This window comes from Oncorhynchus gorbuscha, linkage group LG03, assembly GCF_021184085.1.
Source record: "Oncorhynchus gorbuscha isolate QuinsamMale2020 ecotype Even-year linkage group LG03, OgorEven_v1.0, whole genome shotgun sequence".
NCBI lineage: Eukaryota > Metazoa > Chordata > Actinopteri > Salmoniformes > Salmonidae > Oncorhynchus > Oncorhynchus gorbuscha.
In genome coordinates, this window is record NC_060175.1 from 106,149,267 (window position 1) to 106,174,924 (window position 25,658).

At 44.5% G+C, this 25,658-nt stretch overlaps 1 protein-coding gene across 1 annotated transcript in view; it reads left to right on the forward strand.

The window, feature by feature from the left end:
- Positions 1-25,658, forward strand: part of plxnb3 (plexin B3) — a 224,437-nt gene that overhangs the window by 184,544 nt on the left and 14,235 nt on the right. Inside the window, exons 26-32 of the mRNA XM_046333429.1 lie at positions 5,755-5,821; positions 6,422-6,568; positions 13,542-13,701; positions 15,488-15,591; positions 17,349-17,430; positions 21,778-21,944; positions 22,209-22,369. Coding sequence (XP_046189385.1) covers positions 5,755-5,821; positions 6,422-6,568; positions 13,542-13,701; positions 15,488-15,591; positions 17,349-17,430; positions 21,778-21,944; positions 22,209-22,369 — 888 coding nt within the window. The remainder of the gene's footprint in view (positions 1-5,754; positions 5,822-6,421; positions 6,569-13,541; positions 13,702-15,487; positions 15,592-17,348; positions 17,431-21,777; positions 21,945-22,208; positions 22,370-25,658) is intronic.

The window sequence follows — 25,658 nt, forward strand, 5'->3', positions numbered from 1 at the left end:
TTAGCTCAGTGGGAACAACACAGTCTCAATGACCCAGGTGGGTCTTTAGCTCAGTGGGAACAGTCTCAATGACCCATGTGGGTCTTTAGCTCAGTGGGAACAACACAGTCTCAATGACCCAGGTGGGTCTTTAGCTCAGTGGGAACAGTCTCAATGACCCAGGTGGGTCTTTAGCTCAGTGGGAACAACACAGTCTCAATGACCCAGGTGGGTCTTTAGCTCAGTGGGAACAACACAGTCTCGATGACCCAGGTGGGTCTTTAGCTCAGTGGGAACAGTCTCAATGACCCAGGTGGGTCTTTAGCTCAGTGGGAACAGTCTCAATGACCCAGGTGGGTCTTTAGCTCAGTGGGAACAACACAGTCTCGATGACCCAGGTGGGTCTTTAGCTCAGTGGGAACAACACAGTCTCGATGACCCAGGTGGGTCTTTAGCTCAGTGGGAACAGTCTCAATGACCCAGGTGGGTCTTTAGCTCAGTGGGGACAACACAGTCTCAATGACCCAGGTTCGTGTTAAGGAGGAGATTCAGTGAACCACACTTGTGTGATGAGCTTATCTGAGGCCAAAAGGTCATGCCTAGACTTTAGCTCAGCTGGCTAACACAGTCCTGTGGCACATAGTTCAAACCCAGTCTGTCCCTGTAACATGAACCTACCCTCTAGAGATATATATGCTGATCTATCTTGATATATCCTGATATATATATATATATTTACACTCAATCATGGTGAGATGTTCAGCTCAGAGAGGTACAGCTCAGACAGATCCAGCTCAGAGAGGTCCAGCTCAGAGAGGTCCAGCTCAGAGAGGTCCAGCTCAGAGTGGTCCAGCTCAGAGTGGTCCAGCTCAGAGAGGTCCAGCTCAGAGTGGTCCAGCTCAGAGAGGTCCAGCTCAGAGAGATCCAGCTCAGAGTGGTCCAGCTCAGAGAGGTCCAGCTCAGAGAGGTCCAGCTCAGAGTGGTCCAGCTCAGAGTGGTCCAGCTCAGAGAGGTCCAGCTCAGAGTGGTCCAGCTCAGAGTGGTCCAGCTCAGAGAGGTCCAGCTCAGAGAGGTCAGCTCAGAGAGGTTCAGCTCAGAGAGGTTCAGCTCAGAGTGGTCCAGCTCAGAGAGGTCCAGCTCAGCTCAGAGAGGTCCAGCTCAGAGAGGTTCAGCTCAGAGGTTCAGCTCAGAGAGGTTCAGCTCAGAGAGGTCCAGCTCAGAGAGGTCCAGCTCAGAGAGGTCCAGCTCAGAGAGGTTCAGCTCAGAGAGGTCCAGCTCAGAGAGGTCCAGCTCAGAGAGGTCCAGCTCAGAGAGGTCCAGCTCAGAGAGGTCCAGCTCAGAGAGATCCAGCTCAGAGAGGTCCAGCTCAGAGAGGTCCAGCTCAGAGTGGTCCAGCTCAGAGAGGTCCAGCTCAGAGAGGTCCAGCTCAGAGAGGTCCAGCTCAGAGAGGTCCAGCTCAGAGAGGTCCAGCTCAGAGAGGTCCAGCTCAGACAGATCCAGCTCAGAGAGGGAGGTCCAGCTCAGAGAGATCCAGCTCAGAGAGGTCCAGCTCAGAGAGGTTCAGCTCAGACAGATCCAGCTCATAGAGGTTCAGCTCAGAGAGGTTCAGCTCAGAGAGGTTCAGCTCAGACAGATCCAGCTCAGAGAGGTTCAGCTCAGAGAGGTTCAGCTCAGAGAGGTCCAGCTCAGAGAGGTCCAGCTCAGAGAGATCCAGCTCAGAGAGGGAGGTTCAGCTCAGAGAGGGAGGTCCAGCTCAGAGAGGGAGGTCCAGCTCAGAGAGGGAGGTCCAGCTCAGAGAGGTCCAGCTCAGAGTGGTCCAGCTCAGAGTGGTCCAGCTCAGAGAGGTCCAGCTCAGAGTGGTCCAACTCAGAGAGGTCCAGCTCAGAGAGATCCAGCTCAGAGAGGTCCAGCTCAGAGAGGTCCAGCTCAGAGAGGTCCAGCTCAGAGTGGTCCAGCTCAGAGAGGTCCAGCTCAGAGAGGTCCAGCTCAGAGAGGTCCAGCTCAGAGTGGTCCAGCTCAGAGAGGTTCAGCTCAGAGAGGTTCAGCTCAGAGAGGTTCAGCTCAGAGTGGTCCAGCTCAGAGAGGTCCAGCTCAGAGAGGTACAGCTCAGAGAGGTTCAGCTCAGAGAGGTTCAGCTCAGAGAGGTCCAGCTCAGAGAGGTCCAGCTCAGAGAGGTCCAGCTCAGAGAGGTTCAGCTCAGAGAGGTCCAGCTCAGAGAGGTCCAGCTCAGAGAGATCCAGCTCAGAGAGGTCCAGCTCAGAGAGGTCCAGCTCAGAGAGATCCAGCTCAGAGAGGTCCAGCTCAGAGAGGTCCAGCTCAGAGTGGTCCAGCTCAGAGAGGTCCAGCTCAGAGAGGTCCAGCTCAGAGAGGTCCAGCTCAGAGAGGTTCAGCTCAGAGAGGTCCAGCTCAGAGAGGTCCAGCTCAGAGAGGTCCAGCTCAGACAGATCCAGCTCAGAGAGGGAGGTCCAGCTCAGAGAGATCCAGCTCAGAGAGGTCCAGCTCAGAGAGGTTCAGCTCAGACAGATCCAGCTCATAGAGGTTCAGCTCAGAGAGGTTCAGCTCAGAGAGGTTCAGCTCAGACAGATCCAGCTCAGACAGATCCAGCTCAGAGAGGTTCAGCTCAGAGAGGTTCAGCTCAGAGAGGTCCAGCTCAGAGAGATCCAGCTCAGAGAGGGAGGTTCAGCTCAGAGAGGGAGGTTCAGCTCAGAGAGGGAGGTCCAGCTCAGAGAGGGAGGTCCAGCTCAGAGAGGTCCAGCTCAGAGAGGTCCAGCTCAGAGAGGTCCAGCTCAGAGAGGTTCAGCTCAGAGAGGTTCAGCTCAGAGAGGTTCAGCTCAGAGAGGTTCAGCTCAGAGAGGTTCAGCTCAGACAGGTTCAGCTCAGACAGATCCAGCTCAGAGAGGTTCAGCTCAGAGAGGTTCAGCTCAGAGAGGTCCAGCTCAGACAGATCCAGCTCAGAGAGGTCCAGCTCAGAGAGGTCCAGCTCAGACAGATCCATCTCAGAGAGGGAGGTCCAGCTCAGAGAGGTTCAGCTCAGAGAGGTTCAGCTCAGAGAGGTCCAGCTCAGAGAGGTCCAGCTCAGAGAGGTCCAGCTCAGAGAGGTCCAGCTCAGAGAGATCCAGCTCAGAGAGGTTCAGCTCAGAGAGGTTCAGCTCAGACAGATCCAGCTCAGAGAGGTTCAGCTCAGAGAGGTCCAGCTCAGACAGATCCAGCTCAGAGAGGTCCAGCTCAGAGAGGTCCAGCTCAGAGAGGTCCAGCTCAGAGAGGTCCAGCTCAGAGAGGTCCAGCTCAGACAGATCCAGCTCAGAGAGGTCCAGCTCAGAGAGGTCCAGCTCAGAGAGGTCCAGCTCAGAGAGGTTCAGCTCAGAGAGGTCCAGCTCAGAGAGGTCCAGCTCAGAGTGGTCCAGCTCAGAGTGGTCCAGCTCAGAGAGGTCCAGCTCAGAGAGGTCCAGCTCAGAGAGGTCCAGCTCAGACAGGTCCAGCTCAGACAGGTCCAGCTCAGAGAGGTCCAGCTCAGAGAGGTCCAGCTCAGAGAGGTTCAGCTCAGAGAGGTTCAGCTCAGAGAGGTCCAGCTCAGAGAGGTCCAGCTCAGACAGATCCAGCTCAGAGAGGGAGGTCCAGCTCAGAGAGATCCAGCTCAGAGAGGTCCAGCTCAGAGAGGTTCAGCTCAGACAGATCCAGCTCATAGAGGTTCAGCTCAGAGAGGTTCAGCTCAGAGAGGTTCAGCTCAGACAGATCCAGCTCAGAGAGGTTCAGCTCAGAGAGGTTCAGCTCAGAGAGGTCCAGCTCAGAGAGGTCCAGCTCAGAGAGATCCAGCTCAGAGAGGGAGGTTCAGCTCAGAGAGGGAGGTTCAGCTCAGAGAGGGAGGTCCAGCTCAGAGAGGGAGGTCCAGCTCAGAGAGGGAGGTCCAGCTCAGAGAGGTCCAGCTCAGACAGTCCAGCTCAGACAGGTTCAGCTCAGAGAGGTTCAGCTCAGAGAGGTTCAGCTCAGAGAGGTTCAGCTCAGACAGATCCAGCTCAGAGAGGTTCAGCTCAGACAGATCCAGCTCAGAGAGGTTCAGCTCAGAGAGGTTCAGCTCAGAGAGGTCCAGCTCAGACAGATCCAGCTCAGAGAGGTCCAGCTCAGAGAGGTCCAGCTCAGACAGATCCATCTCAGAGAGGGAGGTCCAGCTCAGAGAGGTTCAGCTCAGAGAGGTTCAGCTCAGAGAGGTTCAGCTCAGAGAGGTCCAGCTCAGAGAGGTCCAGCTCAGAGAGGTCCAGCTCAGAGAGATCCAGCTCAGAGAGGTTCAGCTCAGAGAGGTTCAGCTCAGACAGATCCAGCTCAGAGAGGTTCAGCTCAGAGAGGTCAGCTCAGACAGATCCAGCTCAGAGAGGTCCAGCTCAGAGAGGTCCAGCTCAGATAGATCCAGCTCAGAGAGGTCCAGCTCAGAGAGGTCCAGCTCAGAGAGGTTCAGCTCAGAGAGGTCCAGCTCAGAGAGGTCCAGCTCAGAGTGGTCCAGCTCAGAGAGGTCCAGCTCAGAGAGGTCCAGCTCAGAGAGGTCCAGCTCAGACAGGTCCAGCTCAGAGAGGTCCAGCTCAGAGAGGTCCAGCTCAGAGAGGTCCAGCTCAGAGAGGTCCAGCTCAGACAGGTCCAGCTCAGAGAGGTCCAGCTCAGAGAGGTCCAGCTCAGACAGGTCCAGCTCAGAGAGGTCCAGCTCAGAGAGGTCCAGCTCAGAGAGGTCCAGCTCAGACAGGTCCAGCTCAGAGAGGTCCAGCTCAGAGAGGTCCAGCTCAGAGAGGTCCAGCTCAGACAGGTCCAGCTCAGAGAGGTCCAGCTCAGAGAGGTCCAGCTCAGACAGGTCCAGCTCAGACAGGTCCAGCTCAGAGAGGTCCAGCTCAGAGAGGTCCATCAGCAGCAGATTTGTATTTATTTACACCACAAACTGCATCGATTCGTTCCTCTAATCAACCCGAATAGAAATGGTTTCAAAGTAAAAGGGAAAGATCCCTACTACCCTCAACATCAAGAATAACACTGTCCACCATGATTTACAACTTCTCTATCTCTCTGTCTGTCTACCTGCCTTTCTCTCTGTCTCTCTGTCTGTCTGTCTGTCTGTCTGTCTACCTGCCTTTCTCTCTGTCTCTCTGTCTGTCTGTCTGTCTGTCTACCTGCCTTTCTCTCTGTCTCTCTATCTCTCTGTCTGTCTACCTGCCTTTCTCTCTGTCTCTCTGTCTGTCTGTCTGTCTGTCTCTCTGTCTGTCTGTCTGTCTGTCTGCATGTCTGTCTGTCTGTCTGCATGTCTGTCTGCATGTCTGTCTGTCTGTCTGTCTGTCTGTCTCTCTGTCTGCATGTCTGTCTGTCTGTCTGTCTGTCATGTCTGTCTGTCTGTCTGTCTGTCTGTCTGTCTGTCTGTCTGTCTCTGTCTGTCTCTCTGTCTCTCTGTCTGTCTCTCTGTCTCTCTGTCTCTCTGTCTCTCTGTCTGCCTGTCTGCCTGCCTGTCTCTCTCTCTGTCTGCCTGCCTGCCTGCCTGTCTCTCTCTCTCTCTGTCTGCCTCTCTGTCTGCCTGTCTGTCTACCTGTCTGCCTGCCTGTCTCTCTCTCTCTCTCTGCCTGCCTGCCTGTCTGCCTCTCTCTCTCTCTGTCTGCCTCTCTGTCTGCCTCTCTGTCTGCCTGTCTGTCTACCTGTCTGCCTGCCTGTCTCTCTCTCTCTGCCTGCCTGCCTGCCTGTCTCTCTCTCTCTCTCTCTGCCTGTCTGCCTGTCTGTCTGTCTCTCTCTGTCTGCCTGTCTGCCTGTCAGGACGGAGACGGTGGTGGAGAAGATGCTAACCAACTGGATGTCCATCTGTCTCTACTCCTTCCTCAAGGTACAGGTACAGTGTGTGTGTGTGTGTGTGTGTGTGTGTGTGTGTGTGTGTGTGTGTGTGTGTGTGTGTGTGTGTGTGTGTGTGTGTGTGTGTGTGTGTGTGTGTGTGTGTGTGTGTGTGTGTGTGTGTGTGTGTGTGTGTGTGTGTGTGTGTGTGTGTGTGTGTGTGAGCGCACGCGGACCTAAATGTCTCCATTTTGTACAATTTTTCTGCCGTCCCCATTTTTCCCTTGAACGTGTCTGACTCTCCTACTGTGTGTCTGACTCTCCTACTGTGTGTCTGACTCTCCTACTGTGTGTCTGACTCTCCTACTGTGTGTCTGACTCTCCTACTGTGTGTCTGACTCTCCTACTGCGTGTCTGACTCTCCTACTGCGTGTCTCACTCTCCTACTGCGTGTCTGACTCTCCTACTGCGTGTGTGTGTGTGTGTGTGTGTGTGTGTGTGTGTGTGTGTGTGTGTGTGTGTGTGTGTGTGTGTGTGTGTGTGTGTGTGTGTGTGTGTGTGTGTGTGTGTGTGTGTGTGTGTGTGTGTGTGTGTGTGTGTGTGTGTGTGTGTGTGTGTGTGTGTGTGTGCGCGTCGTGTCTGTGTTCCCCTGTAGGAGGTGGCTGGGGAGCCCCTGTATATGTTGTACAGAGCCATCAAGTACCAGGTGGATAAGGGACCAGTAGACGCTGTGACGGGGAAGGCCAAGCGCACCCTGAACGACAGCCATCTACTGAGAGAGGACATCGACTACTGCTCTATCGTATGTCTCAGCCAAGCTCTCCCTCTCTACTCTCCTCTCTACTCTCTCTACTCTCCTCTCTCCTCTCTACTCTCCTCTCTACTCTCCTCTCTACTCTACTCTCCTCTCTACTCTCTACTCTCCTCTCTACTCTCCTCTCTACTCTCCACTCTACGTCTCTGTCTCTCCTCTCCCTCTCTCCTCTCTACTCTCCTCTCTACTCTCCTCTCTACTCTCCTCTCTCCGTCTCTGTCTCTCCTCTCCCTCTCTCCTCTCTACTCTACTCTCTACTCTCCTCTCTACTCTCCTCTCTACTCTCCTCTCTACTCTCCTCTCTCTCTCTACTCTCCTCTCTACTCTCCTCTCTACTCTCCTCTCTACTCTACTCTCTACTCTCCTCTCTACTCTCCTCTCTACTCTCCTCTCCCTCTCTCCTCTCTACTCTCCTCTCTACTCTCCTCTCTCATCTCTACTCTCCTCTCTCTCTCTACTCTCTCTCTCTCTGTCTCTCTGTCTCTATCTCTGGGCTTTTTCTTTTAGTTCATTCACTGCCAGACCAAATCCACCAGAGGCACTGATTGTCCCAGGTAGCTGTACCAATGGACATGTTCAACCATGGTATTTCCTATTTGAAGGACTGTCTGCTGCTCCGATTCCTGGATGTTGTCCAGTTGATTCTTTATTCCTGAAGAATGTTAAATTGTTCCTGTAGATCTTGATCTGTTGGTGACAGTAGGGACATCTGGGTAGAGCAGGAGGGGCTACAGACCTGTCCAACAACACTGGTAGTTTGTTTAAGTAGACGTTGAACAGGTTTGGACTTAAACTGCACCCTTGTCTCACTCCTCGCCCCCTTTGTGCAAAGAACTCGGTTCTTTTATTTTTCAGTTTAATACTACATGTGTTTTTAGATGTCTTTACCCCCAACGCCACTGTTCTGTAATTTAATCCATCATCCATATGGAATCAAAAGCAACATGAAAATCAACAAAACACGCAAATACTTTTTCCTCTGCTGGTTTATTAGTGTGTGTAATGCGAGTATGTGGTCTGTTGTTCCGAAAAGAGAATTTGTGTTTTGCTGAGAGCGTTACGTTGTGCGAGGAAGGTCTGTATTCGGTCACTGAGAACAGTTTCTAGGAAGGCTTTCCACTAGATGTTGGAACATTGCTGCTATAACAGCCTCCACTCTTCTGGGAAGGCTTTCCACTAGATGTTGGAACATTGCTGCTATAACAGCCTCCACTCTTCTGGGAAGGCTTTCCACTAGATGTAGGAGCATTGCTGCTATAACAGCCTCCACTCTTCTGGGAAGGCTTTCCACTAGATGTAGGAGCATTGCTGCTATAACAGCCTCCACTCTTCTGGGAAGGCTTTCCACTAGATGTTGGGACATTGCTGCTATAACAGCCTCCACTCTTCTGGGAAGGCTTTCCACTAGATGTTGGGACATTGCTGCTATAACAGCCTCCACTCTTCTGGGAATGCTTTCCACTAGATGTTGGGACATTGCTGCTATAACAGCCTCCACTCTTCTGGGAAGGCTTTCCACTAGATGTTGGGACATTGCTGCTATAACAGCCTCCACTCTTCTGGGAAGGCTTTCCACTAGATGTTGGAACATTGCTGCTATAACAGCCTCCACTATTATGGGAAGGTTTTCCACTAGATGTTGGAGCATTGCTGCTATAACAGCCTCCACTCTTCTGGGAAGGCTTTCCCCTAGATGTTGGAACATTGCTGCTATAACAGCCTCCACTCTTCTGGGAAGGCTTTCCACTAGATGTTGGAGCATTGCTGCTATAACAGCCTCCACTCTTCTGGGAAGGCTTTCCACTAGATGTTGGAGCATTGCTGCTATAACAGCCTCCACTCTTCTGGGAAGGCTTTCCACTAGATGTTGGAGCATTGCTGCTATAACAGCCTCCACTCTTCTGGGAAGGCTTTCCACTAGATGTTGGAACATTGCTGCTATAACAGCCTCCACTCTTCTGGGAAGGCTTTCCACTAGATGTTGGAACATTGCTGCTATAACAGCCTCCACTCTTCTGGGAAGGCTTTCCACTAGATGTTGGAACATTGCTGCTATAAACAGCCTCCACTCTTCTGGGAAGGCTTTCCACTAGATGTTGGGACATTGCTGCTATAACAGCCTCCACTCTTCTGGGAAGGCTTTCCACTAGATGTTGGGACATTGCTGCTATAACAGCCTCCACTCTTCTGGGAAGGCTTTCCACTAGATGTTGGAACATTGCTGCTATAACAGCCTCCACTCTTCTGGGAAGGCTTTCCACTAGATGTTGGGACATTGCTGCTATAACAGCCTCCACTCTTCTGGGAAGGCTTTCCACTAGATGTTGGGACATTGCTGCTATAACAGCCTCCACTCTTCTGGGAAGGCTTTCCACTAGATGTTGGAACATTGCTGCTATAACAGCCTCCACTATTATGGGAAGGTTTTCCACTAGATGTTGGAGCATTGCTGCTATAACAGCCTCCACTCTTCTGGGAAGGCTTTCCTCTAGATGTTGGAACATTGCTGCTATAACAGCCTCCACTCTTCTGGGAAGGCTTTCCACTAGATGTTGGAGCATTGCTGCTATAACAGCCTCCACTCTTCTGGGAAGGCTTTCCACTAGATGTTGGAACATTGCTGCTATAACAGCCTCCACTCTTCTGGGAAGGCTTTCCACTAGATGTTGGGACATTGCTGCTATAACAGCCTCCACTCTTCTGGGAAGGCTTTCCACTAGATGTTGGGACATTGCTGCTATAACAGCCTCCACTCTTCTGGGAAGGCTTTCCACTAGATGTTGGAACATTGCTGCTATAACAGCCTCCACTATTATGGGAAGGTTTTCCACTCATTGCTGCTATAACAGCCTCCACTCTTCTGGGAAGGCTTTCCACTAGATGTTGGAGCATTGCTGCTATAACAGCCTCCACTATTATGGGAAGGCTTTCCACTAGATGTTGGAGCATTGCTGCTATAACAGCCTCCACTCTTCTGGGAAGGCTTTCCACTAGATGTTGGAACATTGCTGCTATAACAGCCTCCACTCTTCTGGGAAGGCTTTCCACTAGATGTAGGAGCATTGCTGCTATAACAGCCTCCACTCTTCTGGGAAGGCTTTCCACTAGATGTAGGAGCATTGCTGCTATAACAGCCTCCACTCTTCTGGGAAGGCTTTCCACTAGATGTTGGGACATTGCTGCTATAACAGCCTCCACTCTTCTGGGAAGGCTTTCCACTAGATGTTGGGACATTGCTGCTATAACAGCCTCCACTCTTCTGGGAATGCTTTCCACTAGATGTTGGGACATTGCTGCTATAACAGCCTCCACTCTTCTGGGAAGGCTTTCCACTAGATGTTGGGACATTGCTGCTATAACAGCCTCCACTCTTCTGGGAAGGCTTTCCACTAGATGTTGGAACATTGCTGCTATAACAGCCTCCACTATTATGGGAAGGTTTTCCACTAGATGTTGGAGCATTGCTGCTATAACAGCCTCCACTCTTCTGGGAAGGCTTTCCCCTAGATGTTGGAACATTGCTGCTATAACAGCCTCCACTCTTCTGGGAAGGCTTTCCACTAGATGTTGGAGCATTGCTGCTATAACAGCCTCCACTCTTCTGGGAAGGCTTTCCACTAGATGTTGGAGCATTGCTGCTATAACAGCCTCCACTCTTCTGGGAAGGCTTTCCACTAGATGTTGGAGCATTGCTGCTATAACAGCCTCCACTCTTCTGGGAAGGCTTTCCACTAGATGTTGGAACATTGCTGCTATAACAGCCTCCACTCTTCTGGGAAGGCTTTCCACTAGATGTTGGAACATTGCTGCTATAACAGCCTCCACTCTTCTGGGAAGGCTTTCCACTAGATGTTGGAACATTGCTGCTATAAACAGCCTCCACTCTTCTGGGAAGGCTTTCCACTAGATGTTGGGACATTGCTGCTATAACAGCCTCCACTCTTCTGGGAAGGCTTTCCACTAGATGTTGGGACATTGCTGCTATAACAGCCTCCACTCTTCTGGGAAGGTTTTCCACTAGATGTAGGAACATTGCTGCTATAACAGCTTCCACTCTTCTGGAAAGGCTTTCCACTAGATGTAGGAACATTGCTGCTATAACAGCCTCCACTCTTCTGGGAAGGCTTTCCACTAGATGTAGGAACATTGCTGCTATAACAGCTTCCACTCTTCTGGAAAGGCTTTCCACTAGATGTTGGAACATTGCTGCTATAACAGCCTCCACTCTTCTGGGAAGGCTTTCCACTAGATGTTGGGACATTGCTGCTATAACAGCCTCCACTCTTCTGGGAAGGTTTTCCACTAGATGTAGGAACATTGCTGCTATAACAGCCTCCACTCTTCTGGGAAGGCTTTCCACTAGATGTTGGAACATTGTTGCTATAACAGCCTCCACTCTTCTGGGAAGGCTTTCCACTAGATGTAGGAGCATTGCTGCTATAACAGCCTCCATTCTTCTGGGAAGGCTTTCCACTAGATGTTGGAACATTGCTGCTATAACAGCCTCCACTCTTCTGGGAAGGCTTTCCACTAGATGTAGGAACATTGCTGCTATAACAGCCTCCACTCTTCTGGGAAGGCTTTCCACTAGATGTAGGAACATTGCTGCTATAACAGCCTCCACTCTTCTGGGAAGGCTTTCCACTAGATGTTGGAGCATTGCTGCTATAACAGCCTCCACTCTTCTGGGAAGGCTTTCCACTAGATGTTGGAGCATTGCTGCTATAACAGCCTCCACTCTTCTGGGAAGGCTTTCCACTAGATGTTGGAACATTGCTGCTATAACAGCCTCCACTCTTCTGGGAAGGCTTTCCACTAGATGTTGGAACATTGCTGCTATAACAGCCTCCACTCTTCTGGGAAGGCTTTCCACTAGATGTTGGAACATTGCTGCTATAAACAGCCTCCACTCTTCTGGGAAGGCTTTCCACTAGATGTTGGGACATTGCTGCTATAACAGCCTCCACTCTTCTGGGAAGGCTTTCCACTAGATGTTGGGACATTGCTGCTATAACAGCCTCCACTCTTCTGGGAAGGTTTTCCACTAGATGTAGGAACATTGCTGCTATAACAGCTTCCACTCTTCTGGAAAGGCTTTCCACTAGATGTAGGAACATTGCTGCTATAACAGCCTCCACTCTTCTGGGAAGGCTTTCCACTAGATGTAGGAACATTGCTGCTATAACAGCTTCCACTCTTCTGGAAAGGCTTTCCACTAGATGTTGGAACATTGCTGCTATAACAGCCTCCACTCTTCTGGGAAGGCTTTCCACTAGATGTTGGGACATTGCTGCTATAACAGCCTCCACTCTTCTGGGAAGGTTTTCCACTAGATGTAGGAACATTGCTGCTATAACAGCCTCCACTCTTCTGGGAAGGCTTTCCACTAGATGTTGGAACATTGTTGCTATAACAGCCTCCACTCTTCTGGGAACTTTCCATTGTAGGAGCATTGCTGCTATAACAGCCTCCATTCTTCTGGGAAGGCTTTCCACTAGATGTTGGAACATTGCTGCTATAACAGCCTCCACTCTTCTGGGAAGGCTTTCCACTAGATGTAGGAACATTGCTGCTATAACAGCCTCCACTCTTCTGGGAAGGCTTTCCACTAGATGATGGAACATTGCTGCTGTAACGGCCTCCACTCTTCTGGGAAGGCTTTCCACTAGATGTTGGAACATTGCTGCTATAACAGCCTCCACTCTTCTGGGAAGGCTTTCCACTAGATGTTGGAACATTGTTGCTATAACAGCCTCCACTCTTCTGGGAAGGCTTTCCACTAGATGTTGGGACATTGCTGCTATAACAGCCTCCACTATTATGGGAAGGCTTTCCACTAGATGTAGGAGCATTGCTGCTATAACAGCCTCCACTCTTCTGGGAAGGCTTTCCACTAGATGTTGGAACATTGCTGCTATAACAGCCTCCACTCTTCTGGGAAGGCTTTCCACTAGATGTTGGAACATTGCTGCTATAACAGCCTCCACTCTTCTGGGAAGGCTTTCCACTAGATGTTGGAACATTGCTGCTATAACAGCCTCCACTCTTCTGGGAAGGCTTTCCACTAGATGTTGGAACATTGCTGCTATAACAGCCTCCACTCTTTTCAGTAAGGGCCATTCTACCGCCGATGTTTGTCTATGGAGATTGCATGGCTTTGTGCCTGATTTTATCCACCTGTCAGCACCAGGTGCGGCTGAAATAGCCATATCCACTCATTTGAAGGGGTGTCCACATACTTTTGGCCATGTAGTGTATCAGGGAAGCAGCCACTCTCCAAAACCAGGTTGAATCGTTTGAATAAGGCGTCCTGCAGCTCAGGAGGTGTATTTAATTCCTGATGCTGTCACCTTTCAGGTGTCTTTAAGGCTTTTCTTCCAAAGTTCAGCCTCAGTCATTTGTTAGTCAGTTGGGTTCTGGTTGTTTTAAATTGTGTTTTCTAGGAAGATGAGTTTTTCTTGCGTATTTGTTTTGGTTTAAAGTAAGGTCTTGTGATGGTATTTTCTCTCTCTCTCGCTCTCTCTACTCTTGCTCTCTCTCGCTCTCACTCTCTCTCTCTCTCTCTCTCTCTCTCTCTCTCTCCCTCTCTCTCTCTCTCTCTGCTCTCTCTCTGCTCTCTCTCTGCTCTCTCTCTCTCTCTCTCTCTCTCTCTGCTCTCTCTCTGCTCTCTCTCTCTCTCTCTCTCTCTCTCTCTCTCTCTCTCTCTGCTCTCTCTCTCGCTCTCTCTGCTCTCTCTCTGCTCTCTCTCTCTCTCTCTCTCTCTCTCTCTCTCTCTCTCTCTCTCTCTCTCTCTCTCTCTCTCTCTCTCTCTCTCTCTCTCTCTCTCTCTCTCTCTCTCTCTCCGTCTCTCTCTCCTCTTCCAACTCTTTACTACCCTGCTGTATGACATCAAGTTTCTGCCTACCTTAGTTTCCTTGGTTTGTGTGTTGACATCGTCCCCCCTCCTCTCTCCCCTGGTCAGACTCTGACGGTGATGGTGAAGAGTGGTGTGGAGGTGCAGCCGTGTCCGGTCAAGGTGTTGGACACTGACACCATCACACAGGTCAAAGACAAAATCCTAGACCAGATCTATAAAGGAGCTCCCTTCTCACAGAGACCTGCTGCAGACTCACTAGACCTGGGTAAGGAACAGAGGCCTGGGTAAGGAACAGAGACCTGGGTAAGGACTAGAGGCCTGGGTAAGGAATAGAGGCCTGGCTAAGGAATAGAGTCCCGGGTAAGGAATAGAGGCCCGGGTAAGGAATAGAGGACTGGCTAAGGAATAGAGTCCCGGGTAAGGAATAGAGGCCCGGGTAAGGAATAGAGGACTGGCTAAGGAATAGAGTCCCGGGTAAGGAATAGAGTCCCGGGTAAGGAATAGAGGCCCGGCTAAGGAATAGAGTCCCGGGTAAGGAATAGAGTCCCGGGTAAGGAATAGAGTCCCGGCTAAGGAATAGAGCCCCGGGTAAGGACTAGAGGCCTGGGTAAGAAATAGAGGCCTGGGTAAGAAATAGAGGCCTGGGTAAGAAATAGAGGCCTGGGTAAGAAATAGAGGCCTGGGTAAGAAATAGAGACCTGGGTAAGAAATAGAGGCCTGGGTAAGAAATAGAGGCCTGGGTAAGAAATAGAGGCCTGGGTAAGAAATAGAAATAGAGGCCTGGGTAAGAAATAGAAATAGAGGCCTGGGTAAGAAATAGAGGCCCGGGTAAGGAATAGAGTCCCGGGTAAGGAATAGAGGCCCGGGTAAGGAATAGAGGCCCGGGTAAGGAATAGAGGCCCGGGTAAGGAATAGAGGCCCGGGTAAGGAATAGAGGCCCGGGTAAGGAATAGAGGCCCGGGTAAGGAATAGAGATCCGGGTAAGGAATAGAGGCCCGGGTAAGGAATAGAGGCCCGGGTAAGGAATAGAGGCCCGAGTAAGGAATAGAGGCCCGAGTAAGGAATAGAGGCCCGAGTAAGGAATAGAGGCCCGGCTAAGGAATAGAGTCCCGGCTAAGGAATAGAGTCCCGGCTAAGGAATAGAGTCCCGGCTAAGGAATAGAGTCCCGGGTAAGGAATAGAGGCCCGGCTAAGGAATAGAGGCCTGGGTAAGGAATAGAGTCCCGGGTAAGGAATAGACCAGTGCAGTGGTTTCCAGAACCAATGTAAGGAATAATGAGTTGTAATAATTTAGTTGGTAAAGCACCTTTCGTTCAACGCTTTGCAGCCCAAAGTGCAAACAGATATTTATTTGAAACCACACTCGGGCAATGAGCAAATTTACCTGAGACCTGACATGTGTTAGCTAACTCAGTCTTGCAGCATTCAGACAACCCGGGTTCAACCCAGTCTTGTAGCATTCAGACAACCCGGGTTCAACCCAGTCTTGTAACATTCAGACAACCCGGGTTCAACCCAGTCTTGTAGCATTCAGACAACCCGGGTTCAACCCAGTCTTGTAGCATTCAGACAACCCGGGTTCAACCCAGTCTTGTAACATTCAGACAACCCGGGTTCAACCCAGTCTTGTAGCATTCAGACAACCCGGGTTCAACCCAGTCTTGTAGCATTCAGGCAACCCGGGTTCAACCCAGTCTTGTAGTATTCAGACAACCCGGGTTCAACCCAGTCTTGTAGCATTCAGGCAACCCGGGTTCAACCCAGTCTTGTAGCATTCAGACAACACGGGTTCAACCCAGTCTTGTAGCATTCAGACAACACGGGTTCAACCCAGTCTTGTAGCATTCAGACAACACGGGTTCAACCCAGTCTTGTAGCATTCAGGCAACACGGGTTCAACCCAGTCTTGTAGCATTCAGGCAACCTGGGTTCAACCCAGTCTTGTAGCATTCAGACAACCCGGGTTCAACCCAGTCTTGTAGCATTCAGACAACCTGGGTTCAACCCAGTCTTGCAGCATTCAGACAACGATGTATGATTTGTCTCGTCAGAATGGCGATCGGGACAGGCGGGTCACCTGACACTGTCAGACGATGACGTCACAGCGATCGTCCAGGGGCGCTGGAAGAAACTCAACACTCTGCAGCACTACAAGGTACCACACACACACACACACACACACACACACACACACACACACACACACACACACACACACACACACACACACACACACACACACACACACACACACACACACACACACACACACACACACACACACACACACACACACTACAGTAGGAATGCAGAGTGGTGTTCAGTAGCAGTGCAGAGTCTTGTTCAGTAGCAGTGCAGAGTCTTGTTCAGTAGCAGTGCAGAGTCTTGTTCAGTAGCAGTGCAGAGTCTTGTTCAGTAGCAGTGCAGAGTCTTGTTCAGTAGCAGTGCAGAGTCTTGTTCAGTAGCAGTGCAGAGTCTTGTTCAGTAGCAGTGCAGAGTCTTGTTCAGTAGCAGTGCAGAGTCTTGTTCAGTAGCAGTGCAGAGTCTTGTTCAGTAGCAGTGCAGAGTCTTGTTCAGTAGCAGTGCAGAGTCTTGTTCAGTAGCAGTGCAGAGTCTTGTTCAGTAGCAGTGCAGAGTCTTGTTCAGTAGCAGTGCAGAGTCTTGTTCAGTAGCAGTGCAGAGTCTTGTTCAGTAGGCACAAAACAGGAAATAACTGGAAGGTGGAGAGCCTGTCTTATCCAATCAGAAACACTAACCCTTGTGCTGATGTGTTCCCCACCGAACACAGCTTGGATGTTGATAGTTGGTCCTTCTGTAGCTCAGTTGGTAGAGCATGGCGCTTGTAACGCCAGGGTAGTGGGTTCGATCCCCGGGACCACCCATACGTAGAATGTATGCACACATGACTGTAAGTCGCTTTGGATAAAAGCGTCTGCTAAATGGCATATATTATATTATTATTATTAGATTATTATTATATTATTATTATTATATTATTATTATATTATTATTATTATATTATTATTATATTATGATTATTATATTATTATATTATAATATTATATTATTATTATATTATTATTATATTATTATTATATTATTATTATATTATATTATTATTATTATATTATTATTGTTATATTATATTATTGTTATATTATATTATTATTATTATATTATTATTATTATATTATTATTATTATATTATTATTATTATATTATTATATTATTATTATTATATTATTATTATTATATTATTATTATATTATTATTATATTATTATATTATTATTATTATATTATTATTATTATATTATTATTATTATATTATATTATTATTATATTATTATTATATTATTATTATATTATTATTATTATATTATTATTATTATAATATTATTATTATATTATTTTATTATTATTATATTATTATTATAGTATTATTATTATTATTATTATTATATTATTATTATTATTATTATTATTATATTATTATATTATTATTATTATATTATTATATTATTATTATATTCTTATTATTATATTATTATTATATTATTATTATTATATTATTATTATATTATTATTATATTATTATTATTATATTATTATATTATTATTATTATTATTATATTATTATTATATTATTATTATTATTATTATTATTATATTATTATTATATTATTATTATTATATTATTATTATATTATTATTATATTATTATTATTATATTATTATTATATTATTATTATTATAGTATTATTATTATATTATTATTATTATATTATTATTATATTATTATTATATTATATTATTATTATATTATTATTATTATATTATTATTATTATATTATTATTATTATTATATTATTATTATTATTATATTATATTATTATTATTTTTCTCTCCTCAGGTGCCAGACGGAGCTACAGTGGCTCTGATCCCCAGATCAGCTGTCGTCATGGGGATTCACCAGGTCTACCAGACTGGAGAGAGTAAACACTGTTATACTACTGTTATACTACTATAGAACCTGTTATACTACTATAGAACCTGTTATACTACTATAGAACCTGTTATACTACTGTTATACTACTATAGAACCTGTTATACTACTATAGAACCTGTTATACTACTGTTATACTACTATAGAACCTGTTATACTACTATAGAACCTGTTATACTACTATAGAACCTGTCATCATGGGGATACACCAGGTCTACTAGACTGGAGAGAGTAAACACTGTTATACTACTGTTATACTACTATAGAACCTGTTATACTACTGTTATACTACTATAGAACCTGTTATACTACTATAGAACCTGTTATACTACTATAGAACCTGTTATACTACTATAGAACCTGTCATCATGGGGATACCCCAGGTCTACCAGACTGGAGAGAGTAAACACTGTTATACTACTGTTATACTACTATAGAACCTGTTATACTACTATAGAACCTGTTATACTACTATAGAACCTGTTATACTACTATAGAACCTGTTATACTACTGTTATACTACTATAGAACCTGTTATACTACTATAGAACCTGTTATACTACTATAGAACCTGTTATACTACTGTTATACTACTATAGAACCTGTCGTCATGGGGATTCACCAGGTCTACCAGACTGGAGAGAGTAAACACTGTTATACTACTGTTATACTACTATAGAACCTGTTATACTACTGTTATACTACTATAGAACCTGTTATACTACTATAGAACCTGTTATACTACTATAGAACCTGTTATACTACTATAGAACCTGTCATCATGGGGATACCCCAGGTCTACCAGACTGGAGAGAGTAAACACTGTTATACTACTGTTATACTACTATAGAACCTGTTATACTACTGTTATACTACTATAGAACCTGTTATACTACTATAGAACCTGTTATACTACTATAGAACCTGTTATACTATTGTTATACTACTATAGAACCTGTTATACTACTGTTATACTACTATAGAACCTGTTATACTACTATAGAACCTGTTATACTACTATAGAACCTGTTATTATAGAACCTGTTATACTACTATAGAACCTGTTATACTACTATAGAATCTGTTATACTACTGTTATACTACTATAGAACATGTTATACTACTGTTATACTACTATAGAACCTGTTATACTACTGTTATACTACTATAGAACCTGTTATACTACTATAGAACCTGTTATACTACTATAGAACCTGTTATACTACTATAGAACCTGTTATTATAGAACCTGTTATACTAATATAGAACCTGTTATACTACTATAGAATCTGTTATACTACGATAGAACCTGTTATTATAGAACCTGTTATACTACTATAGAACCTGTTATACTACTATAGAACCTGTTATTATAGAACCTGTTATACTACTATAGAACCTGTTATACTACTATAGAACCTGTTATTATAGAACCTGTTATACTACTATAGAACCTGTTATTATAGAACCTGTTATACTACTATAGAACCTGGTATACTATAGAACCTGTTATACTACTATAGAACCTGTTATACTACTATAGAACCTGTTATACTACTATAGGACCTGTTATTATAGAACCTGTTATACTACTATAGAACCTGTTATTATAGAACCTGTTATACTACTATAGAACCTGTTATACTACTATAGAACCTGTTATACTACTATAGAATCTGTTATACTACGGTAGAACCTGTTATACTATAGAACCTGTTATACTATAGAACCTGTTATTATAGAACCTGTTATACTACAATATAATAATAATAATAATAATAATATAGCCTGTTATACTACTATATAGCCTGTTTAATACTATATAGCCTGTTTAATACTATATATCCTGTTTAATACTATATAGCCTGTTTAATACTATATAGCCTGTTATAATACTATATAGCCTGTTATAATACTATATAGCCTGTTTAATACTATATAGCCTGTTTAATACTATATAGCCTGTTTAATACTATATAGCCTGTTTAATACTATATAGCCTGTTTAATACTATATAGCCTGTTTAATACTATATAGCCTGTTTAATACTATATAGCCTGTTTAATACTATGTAGCCTGTTTAATACTATATAGCCTGTTATACTACTATATAGCCTGTTTAATACTATATAGTCTGTTATAATACTATATAGCCTGTTTAATACTATATAGCCTGTTTAATACTATGTAGCCTGTTTAATACTATATAGCCTGTTTAATACTATATAGCCTGTTTAATACTATATAGCCTGTTATAATACTATATAGCCTGTTATACTATATCGCCTGTTTAATACTATATAGCCTGTTTAATACTATATAGCCTGTTATACTACTATATAGCCTGTTTAATACTATATAGCCTGTTATAATACTATATAGCCTGTTATACTATATCGCCTGTTTAATACTATATAGCCTGTTATACTACTATATAGCCTGTTTAATACTATATAGCCTGTTTAATACTATATAGCCTGTTATAATACTATATAGCCTGTTTAATACTATATAGCCTGTTTAATACTATGTAGCCTGTTTAATACTATATAGCCTGTTTAATACTATATAGCCTGTTATAATACTATATAGCCTGTTATACTATATCGCCTGTTTAATACTATATAGCCTGTTATACTACTATATAGCCTGTTTAATACTATATAGCCTGTTATAATACTATATAGCCTGTTATACTATATAGCCTGTTTAATACTATATAGCCTGTTTAATACTATATAGCCTGTTATAATACTATATAGCCTGTTATACTATATCGCCTGTTTAATACTATATAGCCTGTTATACTACTATATAGCCTGTTTAATACTATATAGCCTGTTATAATACTATATAGCCTGTTATAATACTATATAGCCTGTTTAATACTATATAGCCTGTTTAATACTATATAGCCTGTTATAATACTATATAGCCTGTTATACTATATAGCCTGTTTAATACTATATAGCCTGTTTAATACTATATAGCCTGTTATAATACTATATAGCCTGTTATACTATATCGCCTGTTTAATACTATATAGCCTGTTATACTACTATATAGCCTGTTTAATACTATATAGCCTGTTATAATACTATATAGCCTGTTATACTATATAGCCTGTTTAATACTATATAGCCTGTTTAATACTATATAGCCTGTTATAATACTATATAGCCTGTTATACTATATAGCCTGTTTAATACTATATAGCCTGTTTAATACTATATAGTGGTCCTTCTGTAGCTCAGTTGGTAGAGCATGGCGCTTGTAACGCCAGGGTAGTGGGTTCGATCCCCGGGACCACCCATACGTAGGATGTATGCACACATGACTGTAAGTCGCTTTGGATAAAAGCGTCTGCAAAATGGCATATATTATTATTATTATTATATTATATAGCCTGTTATAATACTATATAGCCTGTTATACTATATCGCCTGTTTAATACCATATAGCCTGTTATACTACTATATAGCCTGTTTAATACTATATAGCCTGTTTAATACTATATAGCCTGTTTAATACTATATAGCCTGTTTAATACTATATAGCCTGTTATAATACTATATAGCCTGTTTAATACTATATAGCCTGTTTAATACTATATAGCCTGTTATAATACTATATAGCCTGTTATAATACTATATAGCCTGTTATAATACTATATAGCCTGTTATAATACTATATAGCCTGTTTAATCCTATGTAGCCTGTTTAATCCTATGTAGCCTGTTATACTACTATATAGCCTGTTATACTACTATATAGCCTGTTATAATACTATATAGCCTGTTTAATCCTATGTAGCCTGTTATAATACTAAATAGCCTGTTTAATCCTATGTAGCCTGTTATACTACTATATAGCCTGTTATAATACTATATAGCCTGTTTAATCCTATGTAGCCTGTTATAATACTATATAGCCTGTTTAATCCTATGTAGCCTGTTAAATCCTATATAGCCTGTTTAATACTATATAGCCTGTTATAATACTATATAGCCTGTTATAATACTATATAGCCTGTTATACTACTATATAGCCTGTTATACTATGTAGCCTGTTTAATACTATATGGCCTGTTATAATACTATATAGCCTGTTATACTACTATATAGCCTGTTATACTATGTAGCCTGTTTAATACTATGGTAGAACTGTTTCCAAAATGGCACCCTATACATGTATCAGAGAGATGTACTACTATAGTATAAATTCCCCCTGTCCAAAATGGCACCCTATTCCCCTTGGTAGGACACTAGTTTTAGGGAATACAGTGCCATTTCAATTGAAGTGTGACCTGGAAGTGTGTCCCTCTGTGCGCTCCGTAGAGACACCCATGTTGGAGGGGGAGGGGGAGGAGGGGCTGAGGCTGTGGCACCTGGTGAAGTCCAACGAGGAACCAGAGATCCCCAAACACAGGAAGAGCAGCATGAGAGAGAGGGAGAGGGCCAAGGCCATACCAGAGATATACCTGACACGACTACTATCTATGAAGGTAGGTCTTCCCCGTCACAGCGTCTACTGGTCCCTTATCCACCTGGTACTTGATGGCTCTGTACAGCATATACAGGGGCTCCCCAGCCACCTCCTACAGGGGAACACACACACACACACACACACACACACACACACAGAGGGAACAGACCAAGGCCATACCAGTTACATACTGTATTTCCCATACTGTTTGAATGTCGAAGCTATATAGATATGTAGCTGGTAAAGTTTATACACTCAGCTGTTGTGTCTCTCTCCCCTCCAGGGTACGCTGCAGAAGTTTGTCGACGATGTGTTCGTAGCCATCCTCAACACCAAGCGCCCTCCTCCCATCGCTGTGCGCTTCTTCTTTGACTTCCTGGATGACATGGCGGAGAAACACGGCATCGACGACCCCGAGACCGTACACATCTGGAAGACCAACAGGTCAGTTTGTCATCGACGACCCCGAGACCGTACACATCTGGAAGACCAACAGGTCAGTTTGGCATCGGTGACCCCGAGACCGTACACATCTGGAAGACCAACAGGTCAGTCAGACAACCATTGGCTGATTGATGTTTACTGTTCTTCAAGAAGACCAACAGGTCAGTCAGACAACCATTGGCTGATTGATGTTTACTGTTCTTCAAGAAGACCAACAGGTCAGTCAGACAACCATTGGCTGATTGATGTTTACTGTTCTTCAAGAAGACCAACAGGTCAGTCAGACAACCATTGGCTGATTGATGTTTACTGTTCTTCAAGAAGACCAACAGGTCAGTCAGACAACCATTGGCTGATTGATGTTTACTGTTCTTCAAGAGGACCAACAGGTCAGTCAGACAACCATTGGCTGATTGATGTTTACTGTTCTTCAAGAGGACCAACAGGTCAGTCAGACAACCATTGGCTGATTGATGTTTACTGTTCTTCAAGAAGACCAACAGGTCAGTCAGACAACCATTGGCTGATTGATGTTTATTGTTCTTCATGAGGACCAACAGGTCAGTCAGACAACCATTGGCTGATTGATGTTTACTGTTCTTCAAGAGGACCAACAGGTCAGTCAGACAACCATTGGCTGATTGATGTTTACTGTTCTTCAAGAGGACCAACAGGTCAGTCAGACAACCATTGGCTGATTGATGTTTATTGTTCTTCAAGAGGACCAACAGGTCAGTCAGACAACCATTGGCTGATTGATGTTTACTGTTCTTCAAGAAGACCAACAGGTCAGTCAGACAACCATTGGCTGATTGATGTTTACTGTTCTTCAAGAGGACCAACGGGCCCAGTCAGACAACCATTGGCTGATTGATGCTTATTGTTCTTCAAGAGGACCAACGGGCCCAGTCAGACAACCATTGACTGATTGATGTTTACTGTTCTTCAAGAGGCCCAACGGGCCCGGTCAGACAACCATTGGCTGATTGATGCTTATTGTTCTTCAAGAGGACCAACGGGCCCAGTCAGTCACTGGGTCCTGGTTTGTCTTTCTGTAAAGTCTACAGTGCATTGCAAAATTATTCATCCCCCTTGGTGTATTTTCCTATTTTGTTGCTTTACAACCTGTAATTTATATGGGTTTTTATTTCGATTTCATGTAATGGACATACACAAAATAGTCAAAATTTGTGAAGTGAAATGAAAAAAATAACTTGTTTAAAAGAATGCTAAAAAATTAAAAAGGGAAAGTGGTGTGTGTATATGTATTCACCCCCTTTGCTATGAAGCCCCTAAATAAGATCTGGTGCAACCAATTACCTTCAGCAGTCACATAATTAGTTAAATAAAAGTCCACCTGTGTGCAATCTAAGTGTCACATGATCTCAGTGTATATACACCTGTTCTGAAAGACCCCAGAGTCTGCAACACTACCAAGAATGCGGCTCCATGAAGACCAAGGAGCTCTCCAAACAGGTCGGGGACAAAGTTGTGGAGAAGTACAGATCAGGGTTGGGTTATAAAAAAAATAATATTAGAAATTGAAGTTGAACATCCCACGGATCACCATTACATCCATTATTTAAAAAATTAAAGAATATGTCACCACAACAAACCTGCCAAGAGAGGGCCGCTCACTAAAACTCACAGACCAGGCAAGAAGGGCATTAATCAGAGAGGCAACAAAGAGACCAAAGATAACCCTGAAGGTGCTGCAAAGCTCCACAGCAGAGAGATTGGAGTGTCTGTCCATAGGACCACTTTAAGCCGTACACTCCACAGAGCTGGGCTTTACGGAAGAGTGGCCAGAAGAAAAGCCATTGCTTAAAGAAAAAAATAAGCAAACAAGTTTGGTGTTCGCCAAAAGACATGTGGGAGACTCCCCAAACATATGGAAGAAGGTACTCTGGTCAGATGAGACTAAAATTTAGCTTTTTGGCCCTCAAGGAAAACACTGTATCTGGCACAAACAGAAACACCTCTCATCACTCCGAGAACACCTTCATCACCCCGAGAACAACATCCCCACAGTGAAGCGTGGTGGTGGCAGCATCATGCTGTGGGGATAATTTTCATCAACAGGGACTGGGAAACTGGTCAGATTTGAAGGAATGATGGATGGCGCTAAATACAGGGAAATTCTTGAGGGAAACAGTTTGTCTTCCAGAGATTTGAGACTGGGACGGAGGTTCACCTTCCAGCAGAAAAATGATCCTAAGCATACTGCTAAAGCAGTGGTTTAAGGGGAAACATTTAAATGTATTGGAATGGCCTAGTCAAAGCCCAGACCACAATTTAATTGAGAATCTGTGGTATGACACAAAGATTGCTGTACACCAGCGGAACCCATCCAACTTGAAGGAGCTGGAGCAGTTTCTCCTTGAAGAGTGGGCAAAAATCCCAGTGGCTAGATGTGCCAAGCTTATAGAGACACACCCCAAGAGACTTGCAGCTGCAATTTCTGCAAAAGGTGGCTCTACAAAGTATTGACTTTGGGGGTGGGGGGGTGAATAGTTATGCAGTCTCAAGTTTTCAGTTTTTTTTTTGTCTTATTTCTTGTTTGTTTCACAATAAGACATATTTTGCATCTTCAAAGTGGTGGGCATGTTGTGTAAATCAGATGATACAAACCCACAATAAATCTATTTTAATTCCAGGTTGTAAGGCAACAAGAAAAGGAAAAATGTCAAGGGGGGGTGAATACTTTCACAAGCCACTGTAAATACATTTTTAAAAGAAGCAGCTTTTGGGAAGCTGCTGTCTAACAGAACATAGAACTAAATGGAAGTCTACTGTCTAACAGAACATAGAACTAAATGGAAGTCTGCTGTCTAACAGAACATAGAACTAAATGGAAGTCTGCTGTCTAACAGAACATAGAACTAAATGGAAGTCTGCTGTCTAACAGAACATAGAACTAAATGGAAGTCTGCTGTCTAACAGAACATAGAACTAAATGGAAGTCTGCTGTCTAACAGAACATAGAACTAAATGGAAGTCTGCTGTCTAACAGAACATAGAACTAAATGGAAGTCTGCTGTCTAACAGAACATAGAACTAAATGGAAGTCTGCTGTCTAACAGAACATAGAACTAAATGGAAGTCTGCTGTCTAACAGAACATAGAACTAAATGGAAGTCTGCTGTCTAACAGAACATAGAACTAAATGGAAGTCTGCTGTCTAACAGAACATAGAACTAAATGGAAGTCTGCTGTCTAACAGAACATAGAACTAAATGGAAGTCTGCTGTCTAACAGAACATCTAAATGGAAGTCTGCTGTCTAACAG